General features: G+C 40.0%; 2 protein-coding genes across 2 annotated transcripts in view; both read left to right on the top strand.

The window, feature by feature from the left end:
• Positions 1-1,132: 1,132 nt before the first annotated feature.
• Positions 1,133-10,726, top strand: ndufv2 (NADH:ubiquinone oxidoreductase core subunit V2). The gene is made up of 8 exons (XM_080726235.1): positions 1,133-1,251; positions 2,642-2,704; positions 6,545-6,607; positions 6,736-6,852; positions 8,759-8,927; positions 9,395-9,504; positions 10,105-10,181; positions 10,544-10,726. The coding sequence occupies exons 1-8, from the start codon at positions 1,210-1,212 to the stop codon at positions 10,635-10,637; spliced, it is 735 nt and encodes a 244-aa protein (XP_080582361.1). The 5' UTR covers positions 1,133-1,209; the 3' UTR covers positions 10,638-10,726.
• Positions 10,727-14,459: 3,733 nt separating this feature from the next.
• The window catches only part of ankrd12 (ankyrin repeat domain 12), a 54,725-nt gene continuing 46,702 nt past the window's right edge, over positions 14,460-22,482 (top strand). The window contains exon 1 of the mRNA XM_080726169.1: positions 14,460-14,568. The gene's annotated coding sequence lies outside the window, so the exon portion shown is untranslated. The remainder of the gene's footprint in view (positions 14,569-22,482) is intronic.

The raw sequence follows: 22,482 nt of genomic DNA on the forward strand, positions 1-22,482 counted from the left end.
GGGGGTCTTCCTGAAAAAAGGTGAGAGAGAAAAAGTGGAGCAACACTCCTGCTCACTGCAGTACACAAATAAGATCACTGTATCTCATAGGGCACTGGGGACATCTGAGCACCTCGATGTAAAATTAGCTATTTTGTCAAATGTAAAAAAATATATATATGAAAATGCTCTTAAGTATACATGATTAGAATGGCTAAAACCTCATTTGGGGGCATAGAAATGTCTGATAATGATGTACTGTTCATGTTCACATTAAGTAGGCTATAGATTACCCAAGACACATTTTTAAACAATTAATTTTTTAACATTTTGGACAAAATAGACAATTCTACATCGAGGTGCCCAGATGTCCCACCTGACCTATCATGAATCCTCTCATAGTTTACAAATGGACCCGGATTCTCAGGATTTAGATTCATAGTTTTTTGAAAAGAGATAGAGACTAGGCTGTCCTTATTTTGAGTCATTCAGTTGTATCATAATAATGATAATTATTATATGCTTGCTTATATATTTGCCTGAAAGTAGGCCTACATATTTTTCTAATTGTTCCTTATAAATATTTACTAAATATCTAAATTAATATGTTTTTCTTCTCACATACAATGCATCAATTCAATGCAGCAACATGATTTCCACAGTCTTGGAATCTATAACATCATAGTATCACACTCAACTAATAGGGACTGGGCTTAGTGACACCAGAAAAAATATAAATGTTTAAATGAATGTTTTCTTTCTTTCTTTCTTTCTTTCTTTCTTTCTTTCTTTCTACCACTGCACTGTATTTGCTGTTAACTGTTAATTAATAAAGTATTCAATCAATCAATCAATCAATCAATCAATCAATCAATCAATCAATCAATTAAATGCAAGTAAACAGCAGCATGATTCATTACCGGGGGTCATATGAACTAACTTCCCAGTTAATTAATTAACAGATCTTCATTCTTCAAGCTGTGAGCTTGTAGATCGGCTATTTTCAAATAGCCGGGCTGAATGTGATTTCGCATCCACTGGATCAATATGTTTTGTAATCAAAATCTACTCGATCGATGCCATAGTGTAATCTGTGATCGATTGAGTTGAGAGCCAGACATCTTGCGTCAGACTCTCTCAATCGAGCAATCGAGAGAAATAACACTGGATGTGGTCGGCCATTGCGGTGCCAGCCTGGTGAAAAGATATCGGGAATAAACTCGCTTCAAGATGTTTCTATCCTCCGTTGTACGGGCTGCTGTGTCGCGAACGGTATGAATGTGATGTTCTGCTTCATATAAACACCGTGGATATAAAAATTATACACGCGAGTTGTTGTTAACGTACGGTCTAATGTTATGACACCTTCACAAGGGCAAGCTGTGTGAAGGCCGCGGCTGTCAGCTACAGCTAATATTACTGAGTGTTTTAACTGCTCTAAACATATAAGCTGAATGGACATTAATATCAATAACTTCAACAATGATAGCTAGGCGAGCACGAAATATTAAAAATGAACGTTACCACGTCCTATTGGCTTTATAGGACAAATACTTGAGCAGATTCACTGTCTGACATTAGCTGGCTAGCTAATAACGGGACGATGTAAACAGTGTGTTTCTCTCTTTCGTGAGTGCAGCTTTTGATTGATTGATTGAAGAGTATACTTTATTAGAAGTTTGCATAGAAAAAAGTACAGTTTCATGACGGTACAGACTACAGACAGTCAACTAAAGGTCAACTAAAATGAGATCATAGGAAAGCACTTGGCTTATTTACACAGGAAACCATTGAAGTATCTCATATAACATTGAATGACACAGACGGATAGAAGTAGAACACAGTACTATGCAGTAGATACATATGGATAAGATAAGCTTAATGTCTGTTAAATAATGAAGTTGGTTTTACACCGTGTTGTAAAACTAGGTTCTTGTGGCTAAACTAACAAAACATATTTAGATCACCTCATTCACATGTACTGAAGCCATTTTAGGGTATTCTTAACTTATTCTAATTAAATAATTAACTGCAAACTATTCACATGATATTACTTTATTTGTATTACTTTTATTCGTGATTCACTTGTAATATGAGCTAACCTACTTTTTCCACGTAGCCTAATATGTTGTGGGAATATCTTTTGTGATTTCCCACCAATTGAATTTGACCAATGCTGTGGTTATATTTACAGTTTATTGTTCTGGGGCAATGTGTGTCAAATACACTCTAATAATAATAATATATAATACTGTTCCTCCCATAGTTGGAAAACAGTATAGTTTTAGTGTTATCTTTAAATTAACATTTAGGCAAACTAAATGCCTGCAGCTTTTGCAATAATAAAGATGTACAGCTCTACTTCTTTCCCATTTAGATGAGACAACATTTTGAAATATTGTCCGTCCCAGATGCAGCGGTGGGATCATTTGATGATAATTAGGATTATTAGGCATGGATGGTATGAATTCTCTTTAAACATTTAAAACCATAAAATGTCATATTGTCCATCTCCATATTAATAGCTGCAGTTTGATACAGATAGACGGTAGACGATGTCAGGAAGTAATTGTAATTATTCGTAATTGTATATGTATGTATTATTGTTGGAATAATTCATTTTCTATAGAATGGAATAATGTTTTGTCTTCTATGTCCACAGGCCAGACAAGTCAGGAGTTTGCATCAATCTGCAGCACGTGCTGGAGCTGGAGGCATCTTTGTGGTAAGTTTGAATCTCAGTCATGATTGATTGATTGAATATTTTATTAGACAGAATGTTAAACAGCACAAGTACAGTCAAACACTTGGTCTAAAAGGATAACACCAAAAAAGTCCTTTTGGTTTCCATTTGGGGTCCTAGCCAGGTATTCAATTCATCGATATATACAAAATAACCATCCTGTCAATGTGTATTAGCCGCAAACCGCAACGGGGAGCCATTCCGACACATCCCCATTCCGATCACCAGGTTGGCATTCACAAGCGTCGGCAGGTCAGCTACTCACCAGGTTAGCATTCACCAGCGTCGGCAGGTTAGCTACTCACCGGTTAGCATTCACCAGCGTTAGTTTTACTGAGGTTAGGTTTAGGTGGTCAGAATAGCGATGCATCAGAGTGCAGACTAACCAAATTGCAACACTAGATTTTTTTTCTAGGGTTGCAATACCTCCCCTGAACAGAATTTCTTGACAGAAAGTAGCTCATAACTTGTCTACGGTGGGTTTTTATGAAACAAACACTTTGCTGATAGAAAGAGGATAATTCAAGCTTTCCATTCCTTTGATTGATTGAAGACTTTATTAGAAGTTTGCATAGGAAAAGGCACAGTTTCATGACGGTACAGTTCACTGGTACAAGGTCTACTAAAAGGAGATCCATGAAAAGACTAAGCTTATTTCCACTGGAAACCATTGAAGTATCTCATATAACATTGAATGACAGACAAATAGAACACAGTACTATGCAGTAGATATGTAAATGTATGTAGATCCTGCGCTATGTTGGTGAGTTTGACATCGTTTAATACGGTCACCAGCACTTTCGCCTGTGATTTCTTCGCCTACATGGATTTGGTCTTTTCGCGTGGCACTTTCACTGTGGTGGAGTGTTTTCACCTATCCTCTCTGGCCGATTTACCGCCGTGCATTTAAATATTATAGTGACAGTAACTATGCCTAAACCTAACCCTAACCTCAGTAAAACTATGCCCAAACCTAACCTCAGTAAAACTATGCCTAAACCTAATCCAAACCCTAACCTCAGTAAAACTATGCCTAAACCTAACCCTAACCTCAGTAAAACTATGCCTAAGGGCTCGAATACACTGTACGATTTTGCATGGTCGGCGAGTCATCAGATCATTCGAGTATTTCACACAATCACACTGCACAAGTGGCTTTCTTGAAATCGTCTCGTTGTGGTTTTCGCCGACAAGATTGATCACCGACAGATCACCAACAAGGGTTCACACACTGCCAGATATTTCACCAGGATGCATCCCCGATACATAACCAATATTACATTTGTTTTTATTCTAATTGTGCACGAGAGTGGGCGTAAATGATTTTCCTCTCACTGTGCGTGCGTGCCTGCGTGTCCCACACACGCATGCACCCACGCACGCACGCACACACACACACACACACACACACACACACACACACACACACACACACACACACAGCGCACTCCGCACCTGTTTAATGTTTTCATAATAACACTAGCCATGCTGCTGCGGTTTTATCAACATATTGCGTTGATGCGTTGGTTTTATATTGCAATGAAAATGCATCTACAGTATATTATTATGATGAAACAGCGATATTACTAGTGATCGGATGGTCCGCTGCGTAATAATGCGCTCTCCAGTCTCCAGCTCTCCTTGTGTTAAATTCTTAATCTTCACCCCGCCGGTAGGCTATTTAAATACATGGCTGCAGTACGGGCGGCCAAACTAATTAAAACAGCGGCAATAAACATACGGCTTATATATTTATATGTACTGTATATACTTATAGGCCTATCCTATATATTATGCATATCTGTCTGTCTACTGTCTCTACCCCTCTCTCTCTCTCTCCCTCTCCCTTTCTTTCTCTCTTGTGCGTCGCTCTGTGCGTCTCCATTTGAGAGAGAGAGAGAGAGAGAGAGAGAGAGAGAGAGAGAGAGAGAGAGAGAGAGAGCGCGTGCACTCGGGTGGGGTGCGCTGTGACAGTGACAATCAAAGCTCCTATTAAAACGCTCGGGAAGCTGTCGGCGAGCGCTGGAATCGCGCACGGAGCTGCTCGCAGAGTCTTTCATATACAGCGAGCAAAACGATCGGCGAGCAACGCCCGATCTCGAGTCAGATCACCGTTTTTGTCGGCGAACGCCAGAAATGGTCGGCGACAGCACAATCGTCTCAAAAAGTCGGGCAGTGTGTTCGAGCCTTAAACCAGTATGCCTAAACTCAGTAACCTTGACGCGGGTGATTATCTAACCTGCCGACACTCGTGAGTGTTTAACATGCCGACGCGGGTGATTATAACCCATTTAATTATTTGGATGCACCTGATTCCAATAGCTCTAATCTGTATTAATGTAATTTCTATGGAGTGCATAGGATAGCCGTGTGTAATGGTCACCGTTTGACAGGTGAGGTAACACCTGCAAACATGGACAGTTTGAGGGTAGGCAAAATTACTCTTCAACTGCGGTGAATCGGCCAGACAGGCTTGGTGAAAAGGCTCTCCTCCACGGCGAAAGTGCCACGCGAAAAGACCAAATCCATGTAGGCGAAAAAATCATAGGCGAATGTGCCTGACACCGTTTAATACAATCAGTATGTTTGTATTGTATGCATTGGCTGCCAATGGGTGGTATTGCAACCCTAGATTCAACATATTAAAACAAATCTAGTGTTGCAATTTGCGGCTACCTGTGTATGACCTCAAATGAGCTATTATTATGCAATTGAAGACAGGCTTCATAAGAAGGATCAACTTCAGCAATAATTATGTCATGATAATATTTAATACACATACAAATCCTGCGAACAATCTAAAATGTAGTGGACATTGGACAAAGATGTGCATGCCAGATGTTTGTCTTCTAAGCCAGCTGTGACGTTGCCCTTCTAAAATATATTTTCAGACTACAAAACAAAAACATCACATGTGGAAAGCCTTTGTAATGGGAAGATGTCATGGTTACTGTCCCTTGTGATACTGTACTAGTGATGATTTGTTAATTCCCTGCTGGGGGGGGGGGGGGGGGGGGGGATAAAAGCATTGTAAGGCAGTGCTGTCATCAATCTACATTTGCAGTAGTGGTGGAATGGAAAGTGACCTTTTTCTTGTAATTTCTTTTCATCCTGAATGCCATGCATTTTAAGGTTATATATTATTGAAGAGGACACAAGTGATCTTTTCTGCTCACAAGGGGGCAGTATGTACAGAGACACAAACAACCTCAGTATGTGTGTATCTGGTGAGGTTGCTGTTTATGGTTGGGTAGCGGTACATGTCTCCCCTGTGGTCTTACATATGGGAGTTATTCCATAGTTAACTAGAGGTCTCTCATAACCCTGGTGCACTCTTGAACATCGTTGTAACATAAAAATACGAAACCTATTAATCATTCTGAGTGTAGACATTTGTAAACAAATGGGTAGGGGTCCAGGGCAGTATATCCTGATGGAATGTCTTCGGTTATCTACACAAAATAGGATCATATGATCAAGGTACATTAACTATGTTTAGTTTGTGGATAATTAGAACAAAAATAATATATATATAATCATTAGCAATATCATACGTGTTCTGTTCTTCCAAAAAAATAAAGTTAATGGATAACACTGCCCCACAGTGCTACTCCATGCCGGCATTATCCACACAGAAATTATAATCTTTTTGGTTATGGTGATTGATGATTTGATATATATATTCCTAATTTCTTTCCTTTATTTGTACCATTTATCGCCCGGTGTGGAGGTATGATATGTATATATCATAGGCTTACAGCCCGCAAACAAACTCAACTGTTGACAAACACAATGCTCTTTTCTTTTTATTTTTTTATTTAGCATAGGGACACACCTGACAACAATGCAGACACTCCTTTTGAATTCACAGAGGAAAACATAAAGGTAGGCATTAGAGGCATTACAATATCTTTATTATTTACATAATAAATATAAATTGGCATAAATTGTTTGAAATGCAAAGGTGAAATGTCATTTCTCAGTCAGTACTAATTTGACATCCTCTCTGTTAGCGCATCGATGCAATCATTGCAAATTACCCAGACGGACACAAGCAAGCAGCCACCCTCCCTGTGTTGGATTTGGCCCAGAGGCAGCATGGATGGCTCCCTGTCTCGGCCATGAACAAGGTACAGTACATAAGGCCTAACAAAATAATATGTTGGTTTCCGGTTGGCGACCAACCCTATTAAATACGTGCGACCCAGATGATTTTATTGGCATTTGGAGTGAAAATAAAAAGAAATAAAAAAAATTAAGTCAAAATCCGACCGAGTCGATCAAAAACGTCTTACAAAAAATATATTAATCAAAGTTTTCTTTCGTCTAAAATATCATGTGCGCAAATGTTTTGTTTTACTATTCAGCGTCATCGCGAGGAGACGCGTTGGTCAGGGACCGCGTTGGTCAGGGACGTGCAGAGAATGTTAAGAGAGGCAGGGGCTGACATTTCTAAAAGGGCCCTTTGGTGGACAATTCTCTCTTAAAAGGGCAGGGGCTCAAGCCCCGTTTGATGTCTGTGTGCACGTGCCTCGGTGCCTGGCGACTGGCGTTGGTAAAAGCAAGAGCAGCAGCATCGCATCGTCTATGCGAAGCGTCACAGCAGCTGTGATGGAAGTTGGAAGTGGAACAACCACGACGTGAAACGAGCAATTATAATCACACCAATGGATTATGTTTTCGTTTGAACCAAATTAGGTAGTCTACACAGAGGGACGGAGGGAGTTTTACCGTGAACGTGGCTGCGTGCAGGCAGACTCGTGAGAGAAGAAATCCATGCTTTACATAGTGTTTTCGGTGGAGAAGTCTCGTAAACAGTCTGCCTTCCCGTCACTACCAAATGAGTCGCCCGTTTCAGCTTGACTCGTTATCATTCTGAATCAATTAAAGTTACATTGTGTGATTAAACGTGAGCACGTTTATCTCAAGAGGCAAAGCACTGTGTCTGCTAGGCGGAGGACGGACGGACGGACGGACGGTCAGTGTGAAGGGAAAGTTAAGTAGCTGGAGGTTTATTCTTCGCTGTATGTCAGTGTCGCTAAACATGCACCCTTAATCTACAAGCCCACAACGTATTGGATTAGCGACGCATTGTGGACTTGTAGATCAGCCCACTTTTGCAGCGGCGAATGGAGACTTCTGCCTCGCGAGACCAGCCACATTTTAACGTTACATGCGCCCAGAATCTCGCGAGAAGTGCGGCAGATTTGTTTTAATTAAATATAAATTAATTCGAAGCTCAATTTTTACTTTCGAATGTTCTTATTTTATTTTTGGTATGTGAGTGATACAGCACTTTACTTTGTTAATTTACTTAGAGTTGAATTAAAACTCAAAAGTATTCAACCAGTGTGTGGACATTCTATTCAAAGTTTTCAATTGTTTATTGTTTGTTGTTTTCAGACACTATTTTGTAAGTGCAGTGTACATGAACCATTTAATGATTTAGAAATTGGTAACTCAGGAAAACAGAATATATTAAAAAAGAAGCACATCGATTATTGCCATAGGAAAAAGAAAAAACTACCTACCCATCCTTCCCATGAGGAAATAAAATAAAATTCCTTGCTACCCATCATGCCCACAAAAAAATAAAAATAAAAAATAAAATAAATTCCCTACCTACTCAGCCCTTAGTTAAGTTTTATTTTGTTAGGCCTAAGGCCCCTTATTTCACTGTTTGATAATACATTTATTTTGTATTCTGCGACTAGCTTCACTTTGATTCTTCACTTTCAACGTGGCATCCCTATTTTGGGCATATTATAGGCATTTTATAACCAGTGATGGCTTTTATATGTTTTGTAGTTTCTTAACTAAATAATTTGCACAAACTAAATTATTGTGTAATGTTGTATGCATTGTATTTTCAAATAATGCTTTGTGATAAATCCTATAAATATTTATTATAGAAAGCACCTCTTGAATACAAACATTATGTCCACTGTCCAGAGCTTATCTATGTGTCTGTATGAGTCATCTTTACGGTTTCTTCTTTCCCTACATTCTTACTATATTGCACTGTGTATTCCTCAGGTTGCAGAGGTGCTGGAAATTGCCCCAATGAGAGTGTATGAGGTAGCAACATTCTATACCATGTACTTGCGTCAGCCGGTGGGAAAATACTTCATTCAAATTTGCACAACCACACCGTGCATGCTCTGCGACTCGGACAGCATACTGGAGGCCATCCAAAACAAACTGGGTAAGAGAGTGACGAACCAGTTCACCCCAGTAATAGAGAGAAAAACATTCATGAAAACAGAGACTTTGTAGTATGTATATTCAATGTAAACAGAGGTTGGTGGAACAAACATGTAAATATACAGTTGTCACTGCTAGTCAAACAACAGTGAGCACTCCGGTCCAGTTAGGCCTAAGCAAACAAGCTGAAGTGCAAATCTGGATGAAAGCCAGGAGAATGTTACTGGCGGGATGAGTGACGCTGCCTCAATCTGTGTAACATCTATGAAGCCAACCAATACTGCATGCACTTTTAATCAGCTGAACTCAGTGAGGTTATACTTTTGTTATGATTCAGGTGTTGTATTACAGCTGTGTAATGTCAACCCGCACTGCCTGTGTCACCAATATTGTTTGTTTCAGTAACCCAATCTGCCAGGTAGTCGGGAATAGATCTGGCTAAACGCACGGTTAATTGTTTTTCCACAGGTATCAAGGTTGGAGAGACCACACCAGACAAGATGTTCACACTAATAGAAGTGGAATGCCTGGGTGCTTGTGTGAACGCTCCAATGGTTCAGATCAATGATAACTATTATGTGAGTACACGGTGCTTGACTACTCCCCACAGCCAGCCTTCTTAACTGAACATGATAAATCAACTAAATTAATTTAGTTAAAAATTATTTCTGAGACACTGCAGAGTTTGCCCCTCTAATGTATAAACAGGTGATGTGAAGTCCATCCAATCACCATTTCCATTTTTAGATATGTTAGCTCATAGTTAGCAAGCTAATTCACAATGAATGGAAACATTTTTTTTCTTCTTTTTTTTTTTTTTTAGAAAGAATTTAGAAAAAATATTCAACTTCCAAATTGGCAGTCTTGCTTTGTGTACCCATAAATCCCAGAGCACGGATCCAGTGATCCTAATGATGATGAGAAAGTCAGAGAGATGCAAAGACCAACATTTCCATGCACAAATGTTTCGAGTTTACCTGGCTCTAGTTTGACTAAAGAAAACTCGCATAGTGTTACATTTGCACAATGGCAGACAACACAAAATATTATGCACAACATCCACATAATAATCTCTGTCTTGGCACTGATTTCCAATATGATGAGAATGCCAGTTAATAAGATGTTCAGTGGTAATTAGGAATACAACTAAACTAAAAGATCCTACTACTTGTTTTCAGGAGGATCTTACTCCTAAGGACATGGACGATATCATTGATGACCTCAAAGCAGGCAGGATGCCACTACCAGGCCCCAGGTGCGTAACATACAGATTTCACTTTATCCTACCTAGCATTCCTCATCTTGATGTTTCTTTCTTTTTCATTGAGAATGTTCTAAAACGGCAGATTAATTTTAGTTAATGGATGGAGTTATCAGTCTGACTCTCTTGCATGCTCTATTTGCCACTTGTTGTAATTCACTACTATGGATAGGAACATCAGATGCATTACTCAAATATAATGTAGAACAAATCTCTGTCCAGATTTAGACAAGTATATTTACTGGTTTTGTTAAAGCAATTATTAAATGTTAAGCTATACTGCCAAGTTACGTTTTTGTAATTAGAGTTAGCAAAGAATACTTCCAAATACTTGACACTTTGTTTGTTTCTTTTAGGAATGGCCGTTTCTCCTGTGAGCCTGCAGGTGGCTTGACTAGTCTGATAGAACCTCCAACGGGACCAGGTTTTGGTGTGAGAGCAGACTTATAGACTCATGCAGAGTATTTAAGAAGCAAACCCTTCCCATAAATGTCTGAAAGTCAAGCAAAATGTGTAAATAAAATGTTAATTTACCTGTGCTCTAGGTGTCAGTGTGTCATTTTATAAATAAGACCGTGGTGGTGAGGCCATGATGGAAGATATATCATTACAAAGATGTTCCGTATATTACACAGTAATGCACATTGTGTCTATAAAAATGTGGGGGGAAAAAATATAAGATTAGATTAAGACCTTTATTGATCCCACTGGGGAAATTCAGGAGCAAAAGAATGTACAGAAGTTAAAAACACATTACAGGACAAGGAAAAAGTACAGCGATGTTTTTTTTTTAGGTTTTAGTATACACACACACACACACACACACACACACACACACACACACACACACAAATGAAAAACCTTCAAAAGAACACTGACTGACTGACCAGAGGCGTGTGCGGTCCCTCCTTTTGAAGGTTTTTCATTTGTATTTTTATAAACAGTTCTTGTGTTGACCTGCACCTCCAGTTGGGGTCTAATAGATGTGCACTAGTCTTTATATTTATATATATATAACTGGAATAGACTAGACTACACAGTTGTCTGGAATCTGGAATGCAGAAGTCATGAACCACCTACATAGCGTATGCACCTACCTTATTTATATAATTATACTGCAGAGAAACAGAGGCTGAGTCTCAGCCATTTAAATTCTCAATACCATTTCAATGACAGCCCTTTACAACAACAACAACTGCTCCTGTCATTTCCAAGTCCACCCTGGTGGCTCATTCATGTCTAGCCGGTTGCCCCTCCCCCACGTCCATTTACAACTGTGATTTCAAGCTTGTTCTGCAACAGAATATCATGCACCACTGCGCATGTGCGTCAAGCCCTCCTCCATGATGTAAATGTCACTGCGCAACAATTCAAAACTGGCCTACGCAATGAATTCACAAAACGCTGGTGTTTTTTTTTTTTTACCTGTGCAGTTTATATATAGGTAATAAAATGATATATGTAGACCAAGAAGGAGCCCGTCGTCTCCACTATTATGACCCCTCCAGAGTGATGATGTTCCAGAACGTTCCCATATACCCAGACATAGGGGTGGGCGATACTGGAAAAAAACATTATCACGATACTCTTCATGCTGTATCACGATACACGATATTATCACGATACTGTTTTATGCGAGTTTTTAGGTTTATTATGCTTATTAGACCCACACAGATATTCTATTGATAATCCATTAATTTTTATGCTGCAGATAGAAAGATAGATTGCCTAATCTATGATTTTTTTTAATGATAACATATTTTGATTTTTGATTAAACAATTAACATTTTTTACCTCAAAATATTTACTAGTTGGTGTGATGATGGTTCAGGTCATTCATATGGGTCCCAGAAATGTTTTATGGGTTCCCTTAAAATGTTTTTGAGTGTTGTGAGCTTGTAGATTGGCTATTTTCAAAACATTTTGGCTAAATCATTTCGGGACCTCTCTGGGGGTCTCGACCCACAGGTTGACAACAACCAATGCCATACGACCAACCAAAGTCTTTTTACAGAATTACTCCGTATTTTACAATACAGTTACAGGGGTTGACACTAAGGTCTCAGAGGCACTTGTCTTGCCCGTTGGGCAAGTACAGGTCATGTTCTACTTGCCCCCAGGTCTTGGCCACTTGCCCCCCGCAGCGGTGGAAAGTAACTAAGTACATTTACTTAAACACTGTACTTGAGTACAATTTGGAGGCATTTGTACTTTACTTGTGTATTTCCAATATGTTTACTTCTACTCCACTACATCTCGGATCCCAATATTGTACTTTTACTCTTCTACAATTATTTGAAAACTTTAGTTACTAATTACTTTGCAGATATAAATTATATTATAAAACATACAGAAACCACTGAAAATAGATGGTCTGCAAGCTAGCATGTAGATCTGCTATTTTCAAACATTTTGTATGATTCCTTTTGGTACTTTAAGAACTTATTGATAAGAACTTATTGATGACAATATTTTTATACTTTTACTCAAGTAAATCTTGAATTCCGTACTTTTACTTGTAACAGTATTTCTATATCACAGTAACCTATTGATACTTTTAGTTTTACTTAATCATATAATAATCTATAATCATAGACTTGGTTGCTTGTTTCTCTCTCACAAACAACACCTGGCAACGCTGGACACCACAGCAGATGATCTGAGTCGGAGATGTGTTTATTTTAGTTAGCACAATGCTAACAAGCAGGCTGCCCAGCAGACTGTGCATACGCATGCTGCTCATGATTAAATGCATTATGTAGAGCAATACAGGGAGTGAAAGATCGGAAAAGCTCTGTTGATAACATGGGAAATAGACGCTTTGCAAAAAAAGAAAGAAAAAAAAAAAAGACGCTTCGCAAGGGGGAAAAAATAGACGCTTCGCGAACATGTTTCACTGTTTTAGCGCAGCAGCCTAACCCTGCACGTAAAGCGTGTAGATTAATCTGGCCATGCTGTAGCATAATGTGAGTTTGTGTTTTCGACTGAGCTTACTAGCTGCTCGTTCGTTCAGTGCTGGTTCAGTGTGTGTGTTTGTGGAGGGAGGGAGAGAGAGAGAGAGAGAGATGATTTTCTGTATGACTGTTTGTATCACGAGAGAAACGATAATCTGAAATGGCATATCGTGGCAAAGCTGTATCGTCGAGACGATAATTATCGCCATATCGCCCACCCCTAGACTTCCCACTGACCGCAGCAAGCGGACGGAGCAGCGGAAAAGATGACGTCAAGTGCCCATTACTGCCCTGCTGCTTCATAACGTCTCTTCCAGCCACAAACTGGTTTAAATACTCACCATCAGATGATTACTAGACACCATCCTGTGTCGGCTATTATAGAACCGTGTGAGTTTTCGAGTCGACGACGGGGGTTAAGTTGCACCACTCTACGCCCAGAACCTAAAGGAGAATTAACATAGTTTTTCGACACATACACAACATGTCCATCCTGGAGACGTAGACCTTATAAGCTCGGTCGGTGACGTGTGTGGGGGCTAAAAACCTCGCGTCACGGAAAGCCTCGGGTTTCTGTTTGCCATTCGGTGCTCGGATCCGGTCTAGAGCCCGCCCTACTGTATCCGGCAATCCCCTGGCCTACACAGTGGTTCCCAAACTTTTGTTTCTCATTAGTTTTAACTTCTTATTTTTTTGTATTATTATATTATAGTAGTGTCCCACACAAATTGGTCTGTGACCCACAAATGGGTCCCGTCCCAGTCTTTTGGAACCCAGTGCCCGACGCACATGTGGCACCTACACCAGCCGTTTCCGCATCCGCTCCAGAGCGGATACGCAAACGTGCAAAATGTGAATCGGTCCCCCAGCTCATCGTCGGGTCCGCATCAGAGTTCCGACGGTCCGGTATTCCGACACTAAAACTATAACCCTAACTCTACCCCCAACCCTAAACCTAACCTCAGTAAACCTTACCTCAGTAACTAACCTGCCGACGCTAAGTAACTAACCTGCCTTACGCTAAGTAACTAACCTGCCTTACGCTAAGTAACTAACCTGCCGACGCTAAGTAACTAACCTGCCGACCATGTCGGAACAGCGGATAGTCGGGATAGTGAGCGCTTCCCCTCATGGGTACAGGCAAGGACCGCGTGACCCGCGGCCGGCCAATGGGAGCACGGCTGGCGTGTTGTTGCTGCTGGGGCTTTTCTTGGAGGAGAGACGAGAGCGGAGCTCAACGACGGAACGATGTTTTCAAAGCAGCAGCGAACAGACGTCACACAGCCGTAGGCTACGGTTATAAACCTCCAACATTTTAGCAACACACAAACCCCTAAAACCGCTCCATATTAATATTGCGCAATATTCACTACTTAACAGCCGCGTCCGAATGACTTGGCGGGAACCTCATATAGGTCAAATTAAAGGTAAGCCTTTTTAAAAACACATTTAAAGGGTTTTGTTATATATGTGTATATCATAGACGAGCTAGCGTTAGCTTAGTAGGGGGGAGAGAAGAAGAAAAATCCCAGTTAGCATCCGGCTAGCTAGTGAGGCAGGAGGAAGCTAGCGAATGTGCTAGCCTGCCTGGTTTACTATGTGTGTGTGTGTGTGCTAACTTTGACGTAAATGGAATGTTATGTGTTATGTTGTTGCGTGGGGTTGTGGTACAGTTATGTGTGCCACGTGCGTTATACACACTTTTTTAGTTGCTAATGAATGCGCGTATAACTGCGAGAGGGTGCAAATGTGACCAGATGGACTCCCCGGGTCCATTTGGTCACATTAGTACCTTCTGGGAGTTAAATGAACAGTCTGGTCCGGTCCGACGGTTCTCCTGCTAGCTTATGAAGCTAGCTGTACTATAGCTGCTGGGGAGGAGGGGGAACGTTGTAAGGGCAGTGGGAGAGAAGGGGGCTGCATTGGGGCTTTTGTTTGAACGGGGGTCTGTTGTTCTCCTTTCAAATTTGGGGAATGGAAACGATTCAACTCGTTTCCATTTGACGTTATGCCCGTCAACACGAGACACTCTTGTCTGCCAGAAATCCTGCGTTTTTTTTAACGTCATTTACATGTGCTGGTGGTGGGTGTTTTCTTAAAACAAAATATTACCGTTTATTTATATGCCTCAAAATGTATTCCGTCACGGACAATAACCCGTTCAGATTCGGATGGAAAAAATATGCAAAGTCCTCCTGCAATAAACCAGTTTTGGCTTGAATAAATGGGATCTCGTGCGCCTGCGAACCGTAGCTCGTGTGACACCATAGCGCGAGGGTTTAGGGGGGTGTGTTGCTTGCTGCTCGATACAAAAGCAGTCTGTTTTACATGGCCGTTCTCTGCACAACCATGCAACAGAACCTGCAACACCTCCTCGCTTCATGCACTGTTGTTCACATAGGAAGCTTTCAATTTTACACCAACATTATATTTTCTGGTATATATTACAGCTTATATATATATATATATATATATATATATATATATATATATATATATATATATATATATATATATACACACACACACACACACACATAGTACACACGCACACACACATAGTACACATGCACACACACATGTACATCTACATGCAGCACACTCTGGGATTTTAGTAATGGTATCTGAAATGTGGCACATGCAGAGAACTGTTGTCTGTCGCATTAAAATTATGAATCTGGCTTCTGACCGAGGATATATTAAAATACAAGAATGTGCATGAAGTACCCTAAGTCATTGTGCATTTAGTTGAATACAGGAAGAGAAATGTGACAGTGATTAGCTAAATGTAACAAATTGACTAAAATTCTCACTAACCAGCCACTGACCAGCATAAAACTGATGCCATTGGTTAATTGGGTGTGCAAAAGAATCTACCTAGAACTCAGTCCTGCTATCACAAGACACCGAAAGCTTAATCTTTAAGATTTTGCACAAACGTATTTCTTTTAACAAACTCTGTTAGAAAGGCCATACTTTTAGTGAATGGCTAGGATTGTTACCAAGACAAATGTAGTAATATAACATTCTCTCTTTCTGCTGCTGTATTGTCACACAAAGACACCTAGATATGTATATTAGTGTATAAAGAGTGTATATACAGTATGTATAAAGTCAATCTGCCTTCTTGACATCTTGGTATAGCATACAGCCCATACACAATGTACGTCATTTGAGATACATGGCCTTTAGTATTAAAGCCATACATTGAGTTAAACCCAGTAACCCTGTGTGATACAGCTGTCTTGATGTTTGTCTAATGTCATATGTATGCTTTACAACAGTCGAAGTTACATGCAGGTCAGCGGTGAAGCTAGGGACCAAGGGTTATTTCCAAACAAGTGTCAGTCGGATGGACAAAGAGAATGTAATATTTCTGTTGTCATGTTTAATAGTATTTGTTTGCTTTTCCAATTCTGTCGCTCCTTGTGATTCTATGGTCACCACTCACCAGGCAATACTTCTAATGTGCCGCCCTTTTTAAGATATGGCTTTTCTGGATTACTACTGTTTTGCAGCATAAAATGCCAATATTTGCCAGAAAACCGGCAGTCATAATTTGTTAGCCGACTAGCCGTGACTTAAAAAATTATACTATGTAATGAAGAACTCTGACATCAATATCAAATGTCAAGCTAGCCTCAAGCAATTTGAATATGAACCTTATATTTAATTATAAAATGTGTTCTGCCTTATAAGATAGATAATGGAGGGAAGTCAGCTACCCCCAGAAATGGATATTGACAAGAACAACCAGTCAAATGCTAGCACATCGTTCAACTCTAGCATTCTTGTCTTCTTTTTCACACAGCCAGGGTTTGGTGGTTCTACTGTACCAAATCTAGTTTGCTAGGGAAACTGTGAAAGTGACAAACTCAAAATGCAACTTGCGAATCACTGCGCTGTAGACGAGGTATCTTCCTGTTTTTCATGATTGCCACCAGCTGTTTGTGTTCTTGACTATCGAGGTGATGCAGAGATTTCCCTCTGATGTTCTGAAGGCATGCCATCATCAAGCCAGGCGCAAGACGTTGTTTATAGACATTTAATTTCCATTGACCATAATCTGACTATTCTCTTAGGCTGCTGTGGTTATTGTACTCTGAACACCTGGCATTAATGTGATCCGAGCAAATTGATTCCATTTATGTGCCATATATAGGTGTAAGTGCTGTGCTACTAACTGAGAGAATTGGGGGGATTTCAGGAACGTGTACCTTCTCCACTCACTGCAGATATTAAATCGACAGGTGGGATGGTTGGTTAAATTACCTTAGAATATTCCTTTTAAAACACCACGTAGATTCAATCCATTCAAACCTATCGAAGTTCTACTATATTTTATTCTTAATATAAAATATTGAAGGCAGTAAACACATCTTTCTCTATAGCCTATGCTCCGGCCGCGGTTGCTGAGAAATGCACTCTCTTGCGAGCTCAAATTAATGGTTCATACTTATTTTATTCTATAGCCTAATTTTAATAAAGCTGTATGTTTAGATACAAGCCTGGACTGGAGAACGGGCACCTTCATTTGTTTTTATAGTCGAATGTTCTTTTATTTTTAACTCATTGACTGACAACATTGTTTTCCCACTTATGTCGTTCCCTGCCACGCTTTCAGAGATTTTCACTAATCTTTGAAAATAATAGAATATTACACAATGGTCCAATTACCTCATGGGAGGGCTCAAAAGATGCACACAGATGTCCTGGAGTTGGAGAATAATCCCTGTCCACTCGCGACGATCCACTAAAAAGATATCCGTTTTCGTTTGCACCTCGTTTCCACCACTCCTCCCATAGACTTAACACAATGAGGCTTTTCCTTTATTTTTCCCCATAAAAAAACAGAAACGCTAATAGTCCAGGATGTTAGCTCCAGAATATGAAGGAATCGTTCAGTTTGTGATAAAAGCATGAAATTTGGTACACTTATAGCCAAAGGCATTCCGAAAAGATTTGGATATGGAGGCATCATGAATTTTCAACATGGCGCCCATGGCAGCCATTTTTCAAAATGGCTACCAGCAACGACTGTTTTATTATGAGTAATGGATATAATTTGATATTTTAGACATATGTATCATACATAGTACTTGGTAAATGTATTTTGAATAATTTAAAAGTTGTCATTGAATATTCAAGATGGCCGCCATTTCTCAAGATGGCAGCCGTCACTTGTATGACTGTCTGATATGGGTGATCTCTGTGTCAAATCAGTAATTTTTTATGACGCAGAATTCAAATTTGGAACTTTGGAATTGGCCAAAAGCTTCCTTCTATCTCACTGCACAGGCTACTGTATATACAGTACAGTATATTATCACTGTTTCTTTAAAGATGGCAGCCATATGGCCAAAATCAAAATTATAATTGCAAGAAAATAGAGCTATTATCTATTTTATTGGAATTACATTTTGATCCAATAAACTTAACAATCCCTATATCAGCAACAAATGAACCATTTGATGAATGGAAATGTAATAAAACTAGAAGTTTGCGGCCCTTCGTGCCCCTCACCTCTAGAGTTTGCGTCCGCTTCCTTACTATACTGTAGTGTACTGTACCTTACTTTACTGTACTGACCTAACTGTACTGTACTGTACTGTACTGTACTGTACTGTACTGTACTGTACTGTACCTTACTGTACTGTACTGTACCGTACCGTACCGTACCGTACCGTACCGTACCGCACCGCACCGCACTGTACTGTACTGTACTGTGCTGTACTGTACTGTACTGTATGGTATTCTACCGTACCTTACTGTACTGTACTGTACTGTACTGTACTGTACTCTACTCTACTCTACTCTACTGTATGGTATTCTACTGTACCTTACTGTACTGTACTGTAGTGTACATTACTGTACTGTAGTATAGTGTACTGTACCTTACTGTACTGTACTGTACTGTACTGTACTTCTGTATAGTACACTACTGTACCTTACTGTACTGTAGTGTACTGTACTGTAGTATAGTGTATGGTACCTTACTGTACTGTACTGTATTGACCTTACTGTACTGTACTGTCTGGTACTGGACTGTACCTTACTGTGCTGTACTGTAGTGTAAAAGCGCTATATACTGTACTGTTGTGTACCTTACTGTGCTGTATTGTAGTGTAAAAGCACTATATACAGTACAATCCAGATAGTATTATTGTTATTATTATGACTATTGTTATTGCAATTGCAACTGATATGGAGATCTCTATCTTTATCCATCCATCCATCCATCCATCTGTCTGTCTGTGTCTGTCTCTTTCTCTCTATTGATAGATGTTTCTATCTATCTGATATGGAGAATTTCTTGTACATTTTCTCATCAAACAAAAAACAATGTTTGCAGTAGGCAGAGGGACTATCCTTTACCAGCTTTACTACAGGGAAACACATTCAAGTATGGGATATGGGAACTAGGTTCGGATAAGACACCTAGCCCTACACCTAGACCGATCGTTCATCCAGTACCATTCCTATGCGATCTGTACACCATCTGGGTAGCTATGTGAAAGTCATACAAAGCCCGTTACCAGTGGCTTAGCTCTTCCACACTGGCACACCCTGTCCATTCAGGTGCAGCTATCTAACTACATCTAATGTAAACTAGATGTGGGACTAAAATTAGATAGCATTTAGGAAACTAAACTACACTACCACTCAGGGCAGGAATTTCATGGAGGCCATGAAGGCCATGGACTCCGTTGCCCCTCAGTTTGGCCTTGTGCCCCTCAAAACAAGACCTGAGGCCACAGTGGCCTAAATGCCCCAGACTGTACCACTTTCTTCTCTATCTCCTACTTGTCAATATGTAGACAGTAGACACTGGTGTCTCTTTCTTGTCATGTAGACACCAGTGTTTTTTCTGAAATCTTAACTCCCCAGAGTCTGCATCTTAACCAATCCAGTGACTTTGATTGGTGCATGGCTGAGCATGGATCAGAGTGTAAATACCATCATTTATCTATTTCACTGCAGATTAGGTTATCATCCCTAACACTTAAATTCAACAATTTCTTTCAATGGACTAAAATTGTGTTTTATTTGATGGCCTTCCTGTCCTGACATTTGGCCTGTGTGCCCTAAAAAAAAGACCAAACACCAAAGGCCAAGTGGCCTTGCCCCTAAAATGATGAAATTCCAGGCCTGCTACCACTAAACTATCACCACAACCAGCACAATGACAGAAACTATGGCATTATTAAGCGAAGTCTATTTAGCTGGCACTGAACCCCATGCTGAGTTTCACAGCAGTGGTGTCGCCAGTGTGCCCTGGCTGTGTTTCAACATCCACTATACATTTCGAAGGGTTCAGTTTTTTGCTGATATAGGGATTGTTAGGTTTATTGGATCATTGGATGTAATTCCAATGAAATAGATAATAACTTGCAATTATAATTTTGATTTTGGGCATATGGCTGCCATCTTGAAAGATAGAAGGAAGCTCCGAGATCACCCATAACAGACAGTCATACAAGTGAAGGCTGCCATCTTGAAAAATGGCGGCCATCTTGAATATTCAATGACAACTTATTCAAAATACATTTACCAAGTACTATGTATGATACATATGTCTAAAATATCATATTATATCCATTACTCATTAGGGGTGTGCGATATTATCGATATGCCAATACATCGCGATCATGTATTTGGCGATACTGTATCGATCATTCAGGCCGCCCTATCGCGATACTTTTGGAGGAAAAAAAAAGAACATAACATGCGGTAATCAATGGGCTCTAATCCTCGCTCTGTGTGTGTGTGTGTGTGTGTGTGAGAGAGAGAGAGAGACAGAGAGAGAGAGAGAGAGTGGAATCAGTGGAGGGAGGTGTGTGTGTGTGTGTGTGTGTGTGTGCGTGTGCGTGTGCGTGCATGCGTGCGTGACTCACGTTGAACAAGAACAACAAACGATAATTCCAAATAAAGTCCATGGCCATGGATGGGAGTAGTAGATATGGACAGCACTTGTTGAACCTGGCACTTGTTGTCCAGGTTAGCATTTTTAGTTCCCTTAAAACGACAAGTTCTACCGGAGCTAGCTTACGCTTAGCATTAGCCTGACTGACTTCTTCTTCTTTTGAGTTTATTGGCGGTTGGCAACCCTTTGAGGGTGCATTACCGCCACCAACTGGACTGTATAGTGTGGAACCAGAGCTTGTACAGCAAACCAATAAACAAAAAGGAAAAAACAGGTATATAAAACATCTTTGGCAGGCACTAACACATTTCTTGACTCTCTTTTCTCCTCCAAATAAATTTGCCTAAATTAAATAGGCCTATTATTGATTCTGCTTTTAAAGAAATATGCTATTAACCAAGTAAGCAGAAATGTTATTGAATATAATTGAAAGAGAGTGACATGGTGTGTTTTTTGCCTTGAAAATAATCAATGGCAATATTGCCTGTCTGAATGGGAAACTTTTTTTTCATTAGGAGGAATTTCCAATGTTCAGTTAATTCAATTTATGTATTTTAAGCTCGACAATTTTTTTTAAATTCTTTTGAATTTTGCAATATATCGCAATAGTATCGCAATAGTATCGTATCGCAATAGTATCGCAATGTATCGTGATGTATTGTATCGTGAACCAAGTATCGTGATGAGTATCGCATCGCGAGATTCTTGCCAATATCCACCCCTATTACTCATAATAAAACAGTCGTTGCTGGTGGCCATTTAGAAAAATGGCTGCCATGGGCGCCATGTTGAAAATTCACGATGCCTCCATATCCAAATCTTTTCGGAATGCCTTTGGCTATAAGTGTACCAAATTTCATGCTTTTATCACAAACTGAACGATTGTTTTGGTTACTTGCTGCACTATAAAGCGGTGCGCACTTCTCATGGTATCAAACACGACAAACGTGCATATCTCCTTGCATGGGCCGTTCTGTCCGTGACGTCAGTCATGAGGATCCGTGCTCATACACACTCCATACTTGGAGATCCGTGCTCAAACACACAAATCCATGCTCATACACGGTTACACCCGCCACTCCGACATGTCTCCATTCCGACACTAACCCTATCTCTAACCCTTACCCTAAACGTAACCTCTATGAAAGTGTCGCCACTCCGACAATAAGAAGTCAATTTCGGAGTGGCGACTATGTCGGAATGGAGAGCGACACCCCTCATACACACTCAAAGCCATCTCCATACATGAAGACCTGCTCTACACACTAATTCTGAGTATAACATGGTGACATCCTCAGTGTTAATTGAACACGGACGGTGTACAAATGAATGTACCCATTGCCAAAGGACGTGTGAAAACCTTGTGGTACCACTGTCACTCGGTGAAAATAGCAGCTCTACAAGCTCACAACTTGTC

The sequence above is a fragment of the Nannobrachium achirus genome, assembly GCF_963921795.1.
Source record: "Nannobrachium achirus genome assembly, chromosome: 5".
In the NCBI taxonomy this organism is placed as follows: domain Eukaryota; kingdom Metazoa; phylum Chordata; class Actinopteri; order Myctophiformes; family Myctophidae; genus Nannobrachium; species Nannobrachium achirus.